Genomic DNA, 16,645 nt, shown 5'->3' with positions numbered 1-16,645 from the left:
GAAGACCAATTATTCTCAAATTGTCTCTTCTAGACCGGTTTTCTTGGTCTGTCACTCTCTCATTGAGATATTTCATGTTTCCTTCTATTTTTTCAGTCTTTTGGCTTTGTTTTATTTGTTCTTGTTGTCTTGAGAGATCATTAGTTTCTACTTGCTCAATTCTAGCCTTTAGGGATTGATTTTCGGCTATAATCTTTCGGTTTTCGGCCATAATCTTCTTGTTTTCGGCCATAATCTTCTGGTATTCCTTTTCAATCAGGTCATTTCTGGAGTTCAATTTGCTTATCAGTTCATTTGGTTTCTGGGCCTCACTTTCCAATTGCATGATTCTACCTTTTAAACAGTTATTTTCTTGCCAGATCTCTTCCATTTTCCTCAAAATCTCAGTTTTGAACTCTTCCATAGCTTGTGAGGAGTTTTCCTTATTTGAGGAGGGTCTGGATGCTTGTTTGTTCTCCTCTTCTGTTTGCTCGGTTGTCTGGATTTTCTCTGTGTAAAAGCTGTCGAGTGTTAAAGACTTCTTTTTCTTGTTGTTATTCTTTCTCTTCTGAACTTCCTGAGGCTGAGTAGCCATCATTAGCCCAGCAGCTTCTCAGATTTATCCTCGCGCTCAGTGTCTGACCGCGATCTATTGGCTCCTGAGGTCTGAGTTCTGTTTTTTTCCAAGGTCAAGCCCCCTGGTGGGCCCCCTTGCTTGATCTTCTGCCGGAGGTTTCTTTACAAGTCTCAGGGCGCTGCTTCCACAGTCGTATACCCGTCCACACTGGTTCCCCACTTAGGCTTTAGTTCCTGGCTGTGTCTGCCTCCACCCACGCCTCCACAGTGCCTGAGTTCTGCTCAGCCTGCGCTGTGCGCTCTGCGTCCTGCTCCCGCGTGCTCAGATTTCGTCTGCGTTCTTTGGCTTAATGGGGTCCTAAGTCTTGCTGCTCTCAGGAACAGGCCCCGGAGCTGCCAATGACTCGATGGGTGCCCCAAACTTGCTCTATTTCTTTTTAGCTGGCTTCGGAACTACAGGTGTTGTGTGTGGAGGGGGTGTGGGTGGGGTGGTTACTCAGCCCGCGATTTCGTGAGGGCTGTTTCAACCCTTTATAGCATGGAAATGCCTCGATTCCACGTACCTTCCACGCTGTGCCCTGTTGTGGGGGTTCCTCCATTCGTCTGGACTTGTTTTTATGTCCCCTTGAGGAGTTTTGTGTGTTTCGGTCAGGAAAGGTTAAGAGCTGCTTCTTACTCTGCCGCCATCTTAACCCAGAACCTCTCCAATATAACTTTTGCAATAAATCTAAGCACGAGGGGAGCAGTTGTTTCTTGTTTTGGTTTTGTGACTCTAGTGAATGCTTTGGCACAGGTAGCGGATGAGTCACTTGAGGCTCTGCTGTTAGATGTGTGTTTTACGTGGTGCTTTCTCAAGTTTTAGACGTTTTTAGTTGTCATCTTCATCCCATTTTGAGAAGTTCCTTTTCTGTAACTCTGGCCTACTAACACATGGGTAGGTGGTAGAAATCCATTCTCTTCTTAGTAGACAGAATGGAAATAACATTTTTTGCTCTTGCTACTAACTTTTTTAAAAAGAGACAAACCATATGCATTCTCTTTCTCATTTTTTGGAAATGCAACCATTTATTAGAACCAATACTAGACTTTTAAAAGAGGGAGAAAAGGAAAAAGAAGAGGATACAAGAGGAGAGAAGGAGGTCTGTTTTGGACATCATTTGTAGAAATACATAAATGCCTATTTTTAAACATTTATACTTAAATGTTCTAACATGCATCATTTTCCTTCAAACAGACAAACAAATAAGCACCAGCCAGACTTGGCTCAAATCAAACCAAGGTAGTATGCTAAAAACTCTCCCACAAAACTTTTTGGCCCAGCCCAGTTCCCAGGCAGGTGCCAGGACCAAAGTTCTCCTTCTTGGCCTGGGTGGTGGAATGCTTGCCATCACCCAGACTTCCCAGGAGTCATGCCTGGCATGTCTTATGCAGGGGGAAGAAGGAGAAAAGGCTCTGGAGCACAAAAGGGACAAGCAGCAAGGGACCCACCTAGGTTACAGATCGAGGGCTGAGGGCTCGAGAGGAGAAAAAAGGTCTGACTGGGACAAGGACTGGATAAACCCTCTGAAACAGCAAAAGAAGTGAGGCCATAAGACCATGTTTGGGAAAAGAACATGGGCCCAGAGAAGGCATTCCAAGCTGAACCATTAAAATCTGTCAGGTCCAGGTTGTAAAGCCAGAGGAAGAGATGATAGCTAGAGAACGGAGGGTTTTGGCTGAAATATTAGGGAGCACAAACCCCCTAGTGCTGAGTGTAACAGTCCTCTGAAAGTGTGGCACGGAGGAGAACAGAAAGAAAGAAGAGAGACGGCGGTAGGGACGTTGTTGTCCTAGGATCACATCAGCTGGAAATGCCAGCATTCTCTTTTAACATAGTTTATTTACATCATTCTTATTTTGTACAGTGCAGATAAGAATATTTTATATTGTCTGAAATTAGAAGCAATTTTTAAAAGCATTCAAGCAATTTAATATAAACTGTCCCATTCCCTATAGAAAAAGATTAAAATGATAAAGCTGATGTCTGATACATTATGGGATTATCTTAACTAAATTCTAAAAATCTGGTATGATCCAGCAAAAGAGACTAATGAGAGATGAGAGGGAAGCAGATAGGTAGAGAGTGGCGTCTAGAAAACCTAGAGAGGAGAATACACAGGATGACTATCTCCTCCGCTTCTGTGCTGGCTCTCTCCAGGCCTGGAATTCCCACCCTCTTTCCTCATTTCCACCTCCTGTTTTCCTTGGCTTCCTTGAAGTCACAAGTTAAATCCTGCTTTCAGGAGGTCTTTCCCAGGTTCCACAGCTAATCTTTCCCTCTGAGATATGTCCCATCTATTCTTTCTCTGTCTCATATGGACCTTGTTATTTATGTCTTGTCTTCCTCATTGGAATGTGAGTTTCTTGAGGGCAGAGACCATTTTTATCTTCCCTCGTATTGAGCCTTATTATAATTCCTGGCACATAATAAGTGCTTGATAAATCCTTTTTGATTGACTGATATTACCTTCTTACTCTGTTCCCAGCCCAGCTCTTAACATTAATACCACACTGTGAAATATTGTCTACCCTCTCATTTCTCCCTACCTTCATTATTACCAAAGTAAATGGCCCTAGATATAGAAAATTATTTTGCTTTCAGTTAATACCCTGGTTAGCTTTGCCGAAATGCTTTTTTCCTTTTTTCCTCCTAGTTTTTGTTTATAAGGGATAGTCATCTGGGAAGTGGAGGAATATATTTAGAAAGTAATTAGCTGGAAAAAACAAAAAGCACCAATAAAAATGAGATAAATTTTTAAAAATTATGCCACAAAAATAAAAGCTTATAGAGAATATTCTCTTTGAGCACTGGAAATGACATCTCTGTTGAGCATTTTAAAACAAATTATCTTTGTTCTCTTCCCTGTTTGTAAGGGTGCTGGCAAGAAGCCAGATAGCGATCATTTGTTCCTGCTAATATTGGTCCATTTGAATAACTGCTAGGATTTTATACAAGAGAGTCTGTGTTGAGTAAAGCAAAGCCTTTTCTTGTGGCTCTTTGAGTAGAAAATTTTCCTTCTCATATTCACTGTTGCTTCTTTTTAGAAAGTTTGAATTCTTTTTACACACATTTTGTATCTGATTTATCTTTGTAATATTGCCCCTAGCAGATAGGATGGAACAGATAGTCCCATTTTCCAGATGAAGAATCCAAAGTAGAAGGATGCTACATGGTTTTATTATCAGTAGGATTTGCATTCAGCTCATGAAGCTACATAAAGCTTCTCATATCTCTTGGAGAAGTCAGATGGTGACTGGGCAGGGGCTATACCAGGAATCCAGAGCCCTGATTTCTGGTCTTGTTCTTTCAATTAACTGGTTTGCAATATTCTTGTAGAGTTGATTGAATCCCTCTGTGGCTCATTTTTCTCTCTGCATATTTTAGGCAGTAATCCATATAAAGATGTTGTAGGATATAAGAATGGAATCTGGTAATGTTTCCCCAGCAGATTTTAGAAATAACTCCATGAAGAATAAATAACATAGGAAAGCAATCTGAACTCTATGTGTGGTGATACAGAAATTAATAACTCACTAATTCTTAAATTTTATCTTAATCATGAGATTATTTTCACAATGTAACATAATTCTGTTGGTGATTAGAGGTATAATTAATGCTTGGTGACTTGAAATCAGTGTATCTTGTTTGTAAAGGACCTAACATTAGTATTTAAATAGTCGGTATAGGAACAACCATAAAAAATGTTCTGCAAATTTTTTTTCTTCATAAATTTGAAAACTAGTATTAGAAATACTTTTACCAATGACTTTATTTTAGAAATGGGTAGAGGTTTGGAGAGGACCTCTTAAATATTATGACAGTGAGAAAAAATAACCTTTTAGTTCAGTTTAGGCACTGTTAACTTGAATTGCACAGTCCCCCATGGGGTCTAGATAGGCCTCAGAGGGTCCATAAATTTAAATGGAAAAAAATACATCTTTATTATTGGTATCCTTTGTGATCTTATGCATTTTGTGTTATATATTTAAACACATCATTCTGAAAAATGGGTCATAGGCTTCACTAGACCGCCCAACTGGTCTATGGTACAAAAAAGGTTAAGAACTCTTGTTCTTTTGTTTTCTTTTTAACAAAGATCTTTTGACAGAATAGCTTTACCTATTGACATTCATATAAAGTTTTTATTGGAGATTGTTGAAATTCCTAAAGGATAAATTAGAATATGTGTTTCAGATTTTTCTTACTGAAGTTATAAAACTTGACCTTTGACAAATCAAGATGTTTTAGTGGTGAGAGCACTATTTTACTTTAATGTTTTATCTTAGAACATTTCTTTTTTTTCTTTCTAGTTACTTTTTCTGATGAAGAGAAATATCAACTGCTAAAATTTACAAATAAATCTTATCTGCTGGATAAAAGAGCTCAACATTATGTGTACTATGGTTTGATTGACATTCTTTTGGCTTACTGCTATGAAATACGGGCCACTGAAGGCGAGAACAACGTAAGTACGTTTTTATTTCTGTTGGTCACTGCACATAGCCAGCTAGAGGAAAACACCGTCTGCCTGTTATCAGAAGGCCGAACCAAGTACTTAAATATGGCTCTTTAAGGGGCAGCCCCAGGAAATGGGGACTTGATTAGGGATAGGCCGGGGAGGCGTGAGCAGCGGGGTGTCAGCAGCCTTCTGGGTCAGCTCCTCCTCTGTTGGAAAATGGCAGCCAGACTGGGAGCCCTGAGGAAGCGGCCTCCTGGGGCTGGCCTGCTGGGCCCCAGAGGCCTGAACTCGGAGCCCTGGGCAGAAGTCTGCCAAGAAGCCGAGCGAGGCTTGATCGTGGAGAAGCTTCCTCGTGGTGGGAGCTGAAGAGGCGCGTTAGGAGGAGAGTTTCTCTTTTTTAGAAGGACTTCTTACGCGGAGCCGTGGCCGAGGCTGCGCGGGCACTTCCGGGCACGTTGCAGAGGGGCTGATGGTGAGGGAGAACTTTCTTCTCACCTTGAGGCTCTTTGATACTGTGAGCCCCACGTTAGGCCTCAGTTCCCTCCCCCCAAAGTGTTCCAGTGACACTACAGATCAGATTAGGCCCTGGTCTGTTCACCTTGTTATGTAAAAGATAAACCATCACTCACTCTTTTTGAAAATTAAGATTTTGAAATATATTGGATTATTTCTGGCAGGCCTCACACAGAAACTAAGTCAGTAGCAGTAGCAGTTGTAACAGGAGCTAAACTTATATAAAACCTTTAATTTTGAGAGTGCTTTTCTATTTTGTTACCTCATTTGATATGTAGAAAAATTCTGGGTATGTGCTATTATTATCTTCATGTTAGGGGGCAGCTGGGTAGCTCAGTGGATTGAGAGTCAGGCCTAGAGACGGGAGCTTCTAGGTTCAAATCTGACCGCAGACACTTCCCAGCTGTGTGACCCTGGGCAAGTCACTTGACCCCCATTGCCTACCTTTACCACTCTTTTGCCTTGGAGCCAATACACAGTATTGACTCCAAGATGGAAGGTGAGGGTTTAAAAAAAATTATCTTCATTTTATGGAGCTAGAAATTGAGGTTCAAAGAAGTGACTTTCCCAGTCACTTCTTAATGATACTCATTAAGAATCAGAGGCAGAATTTGAAACCAGGTCACAAACCTGAATGGTGACATTTATAATCAATTGAAAAATCCTGGGGGAATCAAAAACAAACTGCCCAGTTAAAGTTTTTAGTTATCTTACTACTTAAGCTATATCATTTTTGAAAAGTGTATAGTTATTATTTTTCTTACTTGAATACATTAGTAGAGCTTGGGTTTGATAGGTCATAATTTTTACCATCATATTAAAAGGATTTCTATTTTACAGTAATAAAGATCTGTTTTTCAGATTTCTTTATTTTTTCCCTGTAATGAACAAGATTTATATGTCAAAATGCTTTCCTAGAATAGCATGACTTAAAAGTACTTTATTTATTAAAGACAATACAGTTGGTCTCATAAATTTGTGAATAGGAAAAAATACTTTACCTTTTAAAAATTCATGCTGTTTTTTGTTTGGGGGGAAAAATGACAGGTTAGGGTTTTGCATACCTTTTTTGGCTACCATTTTGGATTTGAAGTTTGTGTGTTTGAAGACATGAAAATATAATTGAGATTTGTAGAATCTAATGATACTCTCAGATCTCGGCTACAGAAAGTTCTTTAAAATTAGAAACGACGCCTTAAAAAATTATAATAGCTGACAATATCTGTGATAGTTTCTTTGGTAAGAGATGTTACTTTTGCAGGCACCAGTAACTCCAGAAAAACAAAGACTGAGTAAGCACTTTATTTTACTGTCTTAGTTCATCTAATGTTTTGTTATACTTAATAATAGAAACATTTTATTGTTCCTCTAACTTTTCTATAAACAAAGTAGAAATTTGGTTCCTAGCAGTATAACCCATTCCTCAATTTACTAAAGTGATTAGTGCATGAAGAACATTTAATTGATGAGGTAAAATGTGTTTAATGTAGGTTTAAAATACCTTTGTCATACTGTTTTTGCCAGGTAGCATTAAATAATGAAAAATGTCTTTTTAAAAATGGAAATGGAGGGAACAGCTGTGTGGCTCAGTGGATTGAGAGCCAGGCCTAGAGATGGGGAGATCCTAGATTCAAATCTGGCCTCTGGCCTCAGACACTTCCTAGCTATGACCTTGGGCAAGTCATTTAACCCCCATTGCCTAGCCCTTACTGCACAGAGTACCACACATACCACAATAACCACAATACACCTTATTGATTCTAAGACAAGAAGGTAAGGATTAAAACATGGCGTAATGCATTTAATTAAAAGCCAGATACTTATTTAGAATTATCAATAAACAGTAATTCTAACTAACCTCAGAAAAATTAACCTCATAGAGGGTTGGTCATGATGCTTGATTGGGCAGTAATTCTGAAGTTGGTGATAGTTGTAGTAAAGAGCCTTTTTGTCAAGATTGTCTTAATACCAAGGGAGCTGTGAGATCTAATTACTGCTCTAAACCTCCATTCCAGAATAAATCTTAAACCAGTAATAAGATCTTCTTATTGTGAAGCTTCTGGTATGAAGTAGTTACTGGGAATTTATTCCATTATAATAATCGTGCATAGTATATAGAAAAAAAAGTAATGAAATCTCAATGTCTTTGAAGAGTTGATGTAGAGATTTCTTTGTTACAGTAAAAATGTTCTTTCCGAATTGAAATTAAAAATGATAATAAAGGTGTTTTTTTCCCATAAGATTAGTCATTCAGTTATTTGTCAGTCAGTGAATGGATTTACTGTTGTTTCATAGATAATCCATACCTATATTTTTATTCTGTGGTCATGAGTACTTGTTAATCCTTGAATTTTCCAAAAAGTATATTACTGTGACTCAGTTACAGCCTTAGAAATTCAATGTACAACTACTGTTATCCATTTCAATTTGCATTTGTTTTATTTTTAAATGGGTTGATTTAAGATGAACACAATTTTTTTCCCTAACCGAATAAAGGTTGAATCTCCATGGAATATCAGAAAACTAAGTGGAACATTGTGCTGGTTTGAGGTAAGATTTTCTAAGTCTTAAAAGCTAATGTTTCTACATGAATTGGTTAGACATTATTTAATTCTTCCTAGAGAATAAAACCCAATTCTTTATCCTTTTTTTAAATGGAAATTGTGTTTTACAAGTTCTAATAATATGTTTGTGCCACATTTTGATATCAGTAATTCAGTAACTTAAATGTTATTGTAGTGATCTTTTGTGAGAGGAGATTAGTTCAGTTACCAACATCTTGTAAGTTAGGGAGTCTGAAGAAGTAAGAAACAGTTCAAGTGACTGGAACCTGGTAGAATTATTTGATGAGATGAGTTGTGAGAAAGCTCAAGAACATTGGTGGAGAGGAATAGGGGACAAAGAAGCCTGATGGTGGGATAAAGGATATATGTCAGAGATGAGAGAGCAAGGGAAAATATACACACACACGGGAGAAATCTGTTTATATGTCTGGAGTAGAAGGTGTATACTGTGTCATAATTCTAACATCTTAGAATAGCATTTTAATCTTTCCTGAAGCACTTTTTCATTATTTGTGATGTGGGCAATTAGGTATGTAGGAGTAGTGGGTTATTTAAGGTCCACTGTGAGAAGCTTAAAAAAAGGTGCTACAAATTCCCTTCTGCCCTTCCCCAGCCCTTGAGAAAGCAGGCAAAACATTTCCATACTAGTCTCATTGCAAAAGAAAATATACATATAAAAACCCTAAGGAAAAGAAAATTTTAAAAGTATACTTCAATTTATAATCAGAGTTCACCAATTCTATCTTGGGAGGAGAATAATATTTTTCACCAGGCGTCCTTTGGAATGGTCTTGAATCATTGTTGTGATCAGAGTAGCCAAATCTTTCACATTTGATCATTTTTACAATATTGCTATTGCTGTGAACAATGTTCTCCTGGTTCTGCACCTGTCTATAATTAAGCTGTTGATTATATGCATTGCTTATAACAATTCATTTTTAAAAAGAAATGGACAGTTTATATAACTTTGATTCAGTGCTACCTTCATGCAGTTTCCATTAAGTTTTGAATTAGTCATCAGTATAAGGCCCACATTTCAAAAGTCAGCAATACAGTGTTTTATCTTTAAAAAGAAGAACACATTATCTTATGACTATCATTTAGCTTACCAGTAAAATAAATTATGAGTTTTCATTGCTCATCCAGGCTGACAAAAATGTAATTTATAAAGGACAGATGTATCCCCTCTGCAGAACTTTCTTGAAAAGAAGAAAAATAAAACATAGGGCATTTTAAAAAAATCTCATATATCTATGATGTGTTCCAGAATGCCATATGTTTTACATTTTGTTAAATTATTTTAAAAGGTTATTTATAACCAAAACATGCAATGGAAAGAGCAGATCTAATATTCTGATCTAATAAAAGGAATAATAAAGATAACAAGTTCATAATTTATGGTAAAGAGTTAAAATATTCTCATTTCAAGCCTGCTAGTATTTTCTGTGTACTTGGTTTGGTGGTAATACTCATGTTTTGGGGTTCTTTTATTGAAAATTATATGATGCTTAAGGGTTTTTCTTCATGTAATATTTTCTGGAAATTAATAGTTTTCAATGACCATTCACAGAGTTGGAATAATGTTCATGAAATCCTGGTTTCTTTTGGAAGAAGAGTTTTATGTTATCCACTTTATCGACATTTCAAGCTGGTGACAAGAGCCCATATCGACACAGTAAAGATATTGCATTTAGGTAAGTTACTTTTTCCTGCATACTAAATTGGGAGAAATTCCCCCATTTTCCAATAAACTGGGAGAATTCTCCATCTATAATCCTTGAGAAGGCAAGCAAGTTGCTCTTTCTTATAAATAGTGAAGTAACATATTCTATTATTGCCTCTCCTTTTATTGCATTCTACTTATACTCTTATTTTCTACTTAAATGGCATGAGTTATTTGTACAGTATGCTTACCTGTGTGGTCCTTGGTAAACTTTTTTTTTTTTAACCCTTGCCTCTTTAAGTGACTTTATACTTGTGATACTTGGAGGACTTGTGGCTCCATCAGGTCAGCTCTGCATGTCCCAATTCCTCAGTGACTTTGTAAACACTTACAAATGGGTGAGATGAACAGTTCATTGTTCTGTAGTCAGCCTGGGGGTGCTGAGGAGGGTAGTGGTTAGGGCTCACCCAGACCCACAGTGGGAGCTTCCCTGGCAGCTCTAGAGGCTCTGGAGCACGTCCCCGACCAACAGCAGCCAACCCAAGAGGCCCAGACGAGCTGGGCAACGGGTCAGTGAAGGCCTGGGGGGGGGATAGTGGGGGGGAATGAAGTCTCCAAGTACAAGATGCTGTCCTCATCCTGACTCACACCTTCTCTTACTGCCAGTTCTAAGAAGAGTGGGGGAGGCCATCAGGGTCAGTGACTTGGCCAGGCTCACACAGCTACGAAGTGTCTGCCCTGATCTTTTGAATCAGGATTATTATTTTTTTAATAATATTTATTTTTTAGAAAAGTTAACATGGTTACATGATTCAAGCTCTTACTTTCCCCTTCACCACCCCAAATCCCCCCCCCCCCCCCCATAGCCGATGCACATTTCCACTGTGTCCTTGATCAAGACCTATTTCCAAATTGTTGATAGTTGCATTGGTGTGGTCGTTTCGAGTCCACATCCCCAATCATGTCCACCCCGACCCATGCGTTGAAGCAGTTGTTTTTCTTATATGTTTCCTCTCCTGCAGTCCTTCCTCTGAATGTAGGTAGCGTCTTTACCATAAATCCCTCAGAGCTGTCTTGTGTCATTGCATTGCTGCTGGTACAGGAGTCCATTACATTCGATTTTACCACAGTATATCAGTCTCTGTGTATAGTGTTCTTCTGGCTCTGCTCCTTTCGCTCTGCATCACTTCCTAGAGGTCTTTCCAGTTCACATGGGACTCCTCCTGTTCTTTATTCCTTTGAGCACAATTGAATCAGGATTCTGTTGTTGATCTATTCACAGTAACGCTCCAGACCTGATAGTACCTTTGGCATTCTCCACAGATCATTGAAAGTAGAGCTCCATCTGCCGCAATAAAATAGCTGCCTTTTAAATATAACCTGGGACACATGACTGGAGCCCACTAAGGGAGATACACACCCCAAAGTTCCTCTTTGGCCATGTCTCAAACAAACGAACGAATGAATGAACAAATTAAATTCTGTGCTTCGAGTCTTTCGCCTCTTTTGGAGGGAAGGGGAGCATGTTTCCTCTTTAGGCCTCTGGGATCGTGAGGAGTCAGTACACCAATCAGAGTTCCTAATTCTTTCAAAATTGTTTGTCTTGACTATATTTCTTTGATCTCCTTGTTTGGTTCACTTCATTCTGCATCAGACAATGTAGACATACCTTGTTTAGCCATTTCCAAATGTATGATTCTCCCTTCTCTTATGGGGAAAAGTGGGGGTTAAATTAAATATTATCAATGTTCTGTGGAAAGGTAAGTGAGAGACAAGACAAGGCAACAGACTGGGATTAACAAGTTGGGGAAATACAGTTTAGAATGGGTTTGGCATTTGAAGGCCCAACTGCCAACACAGATCCACCTAACCGGGGAGTCTGTGAAAACTAAGCAGTGAGTAGACTGACAAAAGGTTTTATAAACAGGGTTTAATTCATTGAACTATAGTTTGAAGGAAGGGAAAAGGGCATTCTATTTTACCAGTCTGTGGGCAAGCCTCAGGGACAGGGAATGAACATATCTACTCTAAGCTAGAGACTATAGCAGGGCAGAGCACAATGGAGATCAGGAATGAAAGTGGGATCCTCACTGCTGAGTCCTGTCACAAATCCAGTGATGGTACAGCTTTCCCAGGTCCTCGGCCAGTACTCACTCCTTCAGTGGGTAAGTCAGGGAGCTAAACCATCCTGAGCTGACTAGCAACCCAGGTTAGGTTTTATAGTCTCAACCAAACCTCCCACAGGCAGATGACTTTCTTCCTTCTGGATACCAGGATATCAGGATACAAACTCCACTTCCTCTGAGGTCTCCCGGGGGTCAGTTACAACTTGTCCCCAGCCAACACGGAGTCCATCTCAGAGAGAGAAACACAACTTCCTGCTTCCCCTTTCCATTTAGAATTCTACAGCCCTGCTTGAGCCTCCCAAATAACTAATCTTAAATATCTTATTAATTTATCTTACAACACTTCGGATTCCCACTCTTTATTACCTCAAAGAGACATATTTTTGGCAAACCTTTAGGCTCTGTTTTGCTTAGGACTTCTTTTCATTAAAAAAAAATTATACTTGTAATTGACTACTGTCTGAAGGAACACAATATGTCTTTATAGGTAAATAGTTAAAACTTATTTCATTGTTGAAATTAGAAATTTTTATGCAGAAATGGAAGTAATTATTCTCACTATTCTCTTTCCCAGGACCTTTCAAAGAGAGGAGGTAGCTATTAGAGTTCTAGGATTTAAAATAAACAAACATAAATAAAAACACACTCTCTTCCTTCGCTGCCCTCCTCATCCCTGATGGTTTTGATGTATTTGTATATGAAGTCTGAGGGGTGTTTTTGGTCCCCTCTCCTTTGTCCACTGTAGCTAAGAAGAAGCAGTTGTGGCAGCGACGCTCTCTCCTGCTTGGGTGGCTCTTGACTTTTCTAGTCATTTTTATACTGGTCGATGTCTTCTATGGCTCATCCATCGCTCCAGCTGTTGTTCTGGGATTGGGGCTCTGCCCCCTGTTCCGGCTGGTGTTGGGGGCCTCTGTGACCTCACCACGGCTCCTCAAATTCCTACCCTGACTGCTTCCTCCCGGAATTAGGCTGCCTGACATCTTTGAGGGTTAACCTGTGGAGTCTCCACAGCTCTCAGTGGAGTCTCACTGCCTCCAATTCTTCAAGTGTGGGAGCGCTTCTGGTCTCTCCTGGCCGAGGCTGTGGCCCCTTCCTGGGCTCCTTGGCCACTCTGAAGTTTCCTTTGGGGGTGGGGGCTGCAGAAGGCCTTGCTCTTGCTTCCTCTGGCCTTTCCTGGGAGGCCATAGCCTTGTTGGTGGGGGACTCCCTTTCCTCTCACTCTTGGACTTCAGGTTGGCTTTTTGTGCCTCTGATATCTGTTCGCTCTGTGATGCTGGGCAGCTCGTTTCTACATTCAGCACTTTGGGCAGCTCCAGCCAGTCACTGAAGTGCTTGGACCTCTGAGTGTGTCCACCTGTAAATGGGGGTGGGGGGGCTGAATGAGCTGCTGTTTTTGTTGTTTTTGTACCTTAGAAAACGAGCTGAGATCCCACTTGCGTGTCCCCTGGGGAAGGCAGTGTCCGTCCTTCCCTCTGTTGGGTGACCATCGCCCATTCATCCATCCAGGGCCTGCTGGCTCCCTTTTGGCTCTGACACCCGGAGCTGATGCCCAACCCAGCGTTCCAAAGAGCGGCCCCCCCTTCCCCCCCCCCAAACCAGACTTGTGGGGCAGTGGGGGCAAGAGTCATCACATGATAGGAGAGGAATTCTTTGTGCTCCCAGTCAGGCTGCTTAGGGTGTTTGGGGTGGAGATTCCCTCACAAGAATTGATTTCTAAGATTAAGACAGTCAAGTGGAAGCATTGGCAGTGCAGGTCATGGCCTTACACACCCTTGTGCCATATATTTGGAGAGGCCTGGAACAATCCTTCTTGAAAATACTGTTTTCTCTTAGACATTTGAAAATATAGGATAAAGGGCAGAGAGGCAGGAGGCTTTCTAAATATCTTGAGAATTTTAATGGTTATTCTGTGAATTGGGTTCTGGGTGACACTTTTAAACTACATTATTATAGGTGATTTATATGCTAGTTAGTCCCAATTCCTTTTTTGTATTAATATTTACATTTCATTATAATTCGAAATGGCATTACCCTCACCCTAAGCCGAATTATACAATTTAAGATATACCTTGATCTCTTCTAAAATATATATTTCTGCAACATGATTTCTAAATATACCTACATTATTAAAGCACCTTAAGTATTCTGCTGTATTCCTTACTTTTCCAGTCCTTATAGAGATGAATATTTCATTTTTGCTCTGGCAGCAGTGTTTTTCTGTTTAAAATTGAGAGATCTTGAGGCTACTGGAAATTGTCTTTACTGAAGACATTTTACGAAGGCTAATGATTTAAGTTCTGCATAGCAGAGCTTTACACAGGGAAGCTTATTCAAGAAAAAGTTCAGAAGATTGGTCCTGGTTACCAATTAAAAACTACTTTGTCATTTTCACCTTAGACAATTAACAATCTAAAAAAAAAAATCAGTCGTCATGAATTATTAATAGCCATTTCTGTAGAAACTGCTCCTCTTCTAGTCAGTAAATATGATCATTTTTTCCTTTAAAATTAGTTGCATAAATTCACGAAATTGTATAAAGGTTCAGTTCAATTCACAAAACATTTATTAAGGACTTTCTATGTGCCAGCACTTACCAGCACAGAGATAAAAAAGAAGCAAAAGACATTCTCTGTCTTCAAGAAGCTTTCAATCTAATGAGACAGCATGCAAAGCAATTCAAAGCAGGCTCTATGTAGGATAAATAGGAAGTCATTAACAGAAGGAGAGCCCTGGAATTGAGAGGCATTGGGAAAGTGTGAAGATGGGATTAACTCTCCCCTATTGATTCTTTAGATTTTAGCCACCAGGAATGTGTACACCCCCACTTAAGGTTAAGGGGGGGGTCCTATGACCCATGTGTGCTAGCAGAGCGACAAATCAAAAACAACTGACTGCCCTCTGGGCCATCTGAAGCAGAGTTAAAGCTGCCATTGGTCCCCGTATAAGTGGCAGGTAGACACAGGAAGCGACGCCAAGAACTGTCTTTTAAATATGATGGTAACTTCCTGTGAGGGTTTTTTCCCTTTGAACTTGGCCTTGGAGCCCGGGCTTGAGACCTCACACTGCTTCCCTTTGGACTCTCACGTGGGTGAGTGAAGGCTGGTTCACTTTCCTAGTTTTTCCAGAAGGACTAGCCTCTGGAGAGGCCCCTCATCTTGGGGAAGGCCTCGTGGCTAGACTCCTTGTTTAATTTACCTCTGGGCCCCCCCTTTGCTGGGTTTGAACCAGGCCAGAGTAATATTCTCATTCTCTCTCTCTCTCTCTCTCTCCCTCTTTCTCTCTCTCTCTCTCTCACTTTCCTTACTTTCACTATTTGTAAATAAACTACCATAAAAGTCATTCTGACTTGAGACTTTTAATATGCAGAAATCAGTAGCCTTGTTTCTGGGGGTGCAAGTTGGCAGTTGCCACTTTGGAACACAGAACCTGCCAACTTGGACCCCCAGAAACATGGCTACTCATTTCTGCATATTACAGTCTTTCATTTTTTTTTTTTATCCTGGGACTCCATTCTAGGAGCATAGGGCCACAACCAGTAGGCAATGGGACACACAGTCGCTCAGGGTCACCCAGCTGGGAAGTGTCTGAGCCCGGATTTGAACCTAGGACCTTTTTTGTCTCCAGGCCAGGCTCTCAATCCACTGAGCTAGCCCAGCTGCCCCTACTTTAGGTTGCAGTTTCTTTAGCAGATGTAGTTTTTACAGGGTGGGGTTGCTAGCCCCACGCCCAACCCTCCTCCTTTTTTCATCCGGGCTAGGGACCCTCCTTAGCCCAGGAGTGGTAAGGGTGGGCAGTAGGGGTCAAGTGACTTGCCCAAGGTCACACAGCTGGAAGTGTCCGAGGCTGGACTTGAACCTAGGACCTCCAGTCTCTAGGCCTGGCTCTCAATCCTCTGAGCCACTCAGCTGCCTCGTCTTTCATTTGGAATTACTTAATTCCTGGCAACCAAACTCTTGAATATTCAACCCAACCATAATTTTACCCTTTAAAAAGGCGTTCCTCTAGTAGGTTGGATTTTAGGTGGACTTAAAGGAAATGAGGCAAGTCAGTGATCAGGGAGAGAATGAGAGAGCATTCTAGAGAGGATGTGTAGGGCCAAGAGATAGAAGATCTTGTTCATGGAACAGCCAGGAGGCCAGTGTCTCTGGCCTGAGTGCTTGAAGCAGACTTAAGAAGACTGGAAATGGCTGGGGTGCCACCCAGAGCATTTTTGTATGTGGGCCTGGAGTTGAGGAGTCCCTAGAGCCTGGAGGAGGGGGGCGTCAGGGCCAGATTAAGGCTTCAGGAAAAACCCTCAGTGGTTGAATGGAGGATGGACTGGAACAGGGAAAGACATGAGGCCAGCTGACCCCTGGGCAGGCCACTGTTGTAGAGGAGGAGAGACTGGCTCATACTCCATGATGCTACAAAGGTGAAACTCCTGGACCTTGGACAAGGCTAGATGCTGGCAGGGGTGAGAGGCCGTGAGGAGGCCAGGATGACTTGAGGTTCATGAACCTGAGGGATTGTCCTCCATAATCACAGGAAATGTTGGGGTGGGGGGAGAAGGACTCCAAGGTCGTCCTTGGACATAGTGAGTTTAAAGTGTCTCCTGGATGCTGGGTTTGAGGTACTTGAAAGGTAGCTGGAGAGACCTGAGGTCAGCAGAACAGTTGGGGCAGGAAAGAATCTACAGCTTTGAGATCATCCCTAAAGCAGGTGTGAAGCCCTGTAGAGTGAGCCAAG

General features: G+C 40.8%; 1 protein-coding gene across 1 annotated transcript in view; it reads left to right on the top strand.

Annotated features, from left to right (window-relative positions):
* Positions 1–16,645, top strand: part of SHQ1 (SHQ1, H/ACA ribonucleoprotein assembly factor) — a 113,948-nt gene that overhangs the window by 42,283 nt on the left and 55,020 nt on the right. Inside the window, 3 exon segments of the mRNA XM_044661992.1 lie at positions 4,906–5,060; positions 8,064–8,117; positions 9,702–9,825. Of these exon segments, the coding sequence (XP_044517927.1) occupies positions 4,906–5,060; positions 8,064–8,117; positions 9,702–9,825 (333 nt within the window).

This window comes from Gracilinanus agilis, chromosome 1 (genome assembly GCF_016433145.1).
Source record: "Gracilinanus agilis isolate LMUSP501 chromosome 1, AgileGrace, whole genome shotgun sequence".
In the NCBI taxonomy this organism is placed as follows: domain Eukaryota; kingdom Metazoa; phylum Chordata; class Mammalia; order Didelphimorphia; family Didelphidae; genus Gracilinanus; species Gracilinanus agilis.
Note: the sequence above shows the minus strand (reverse complement) of the source record. Positions and strands in the feature narration are given on the sequence as shown.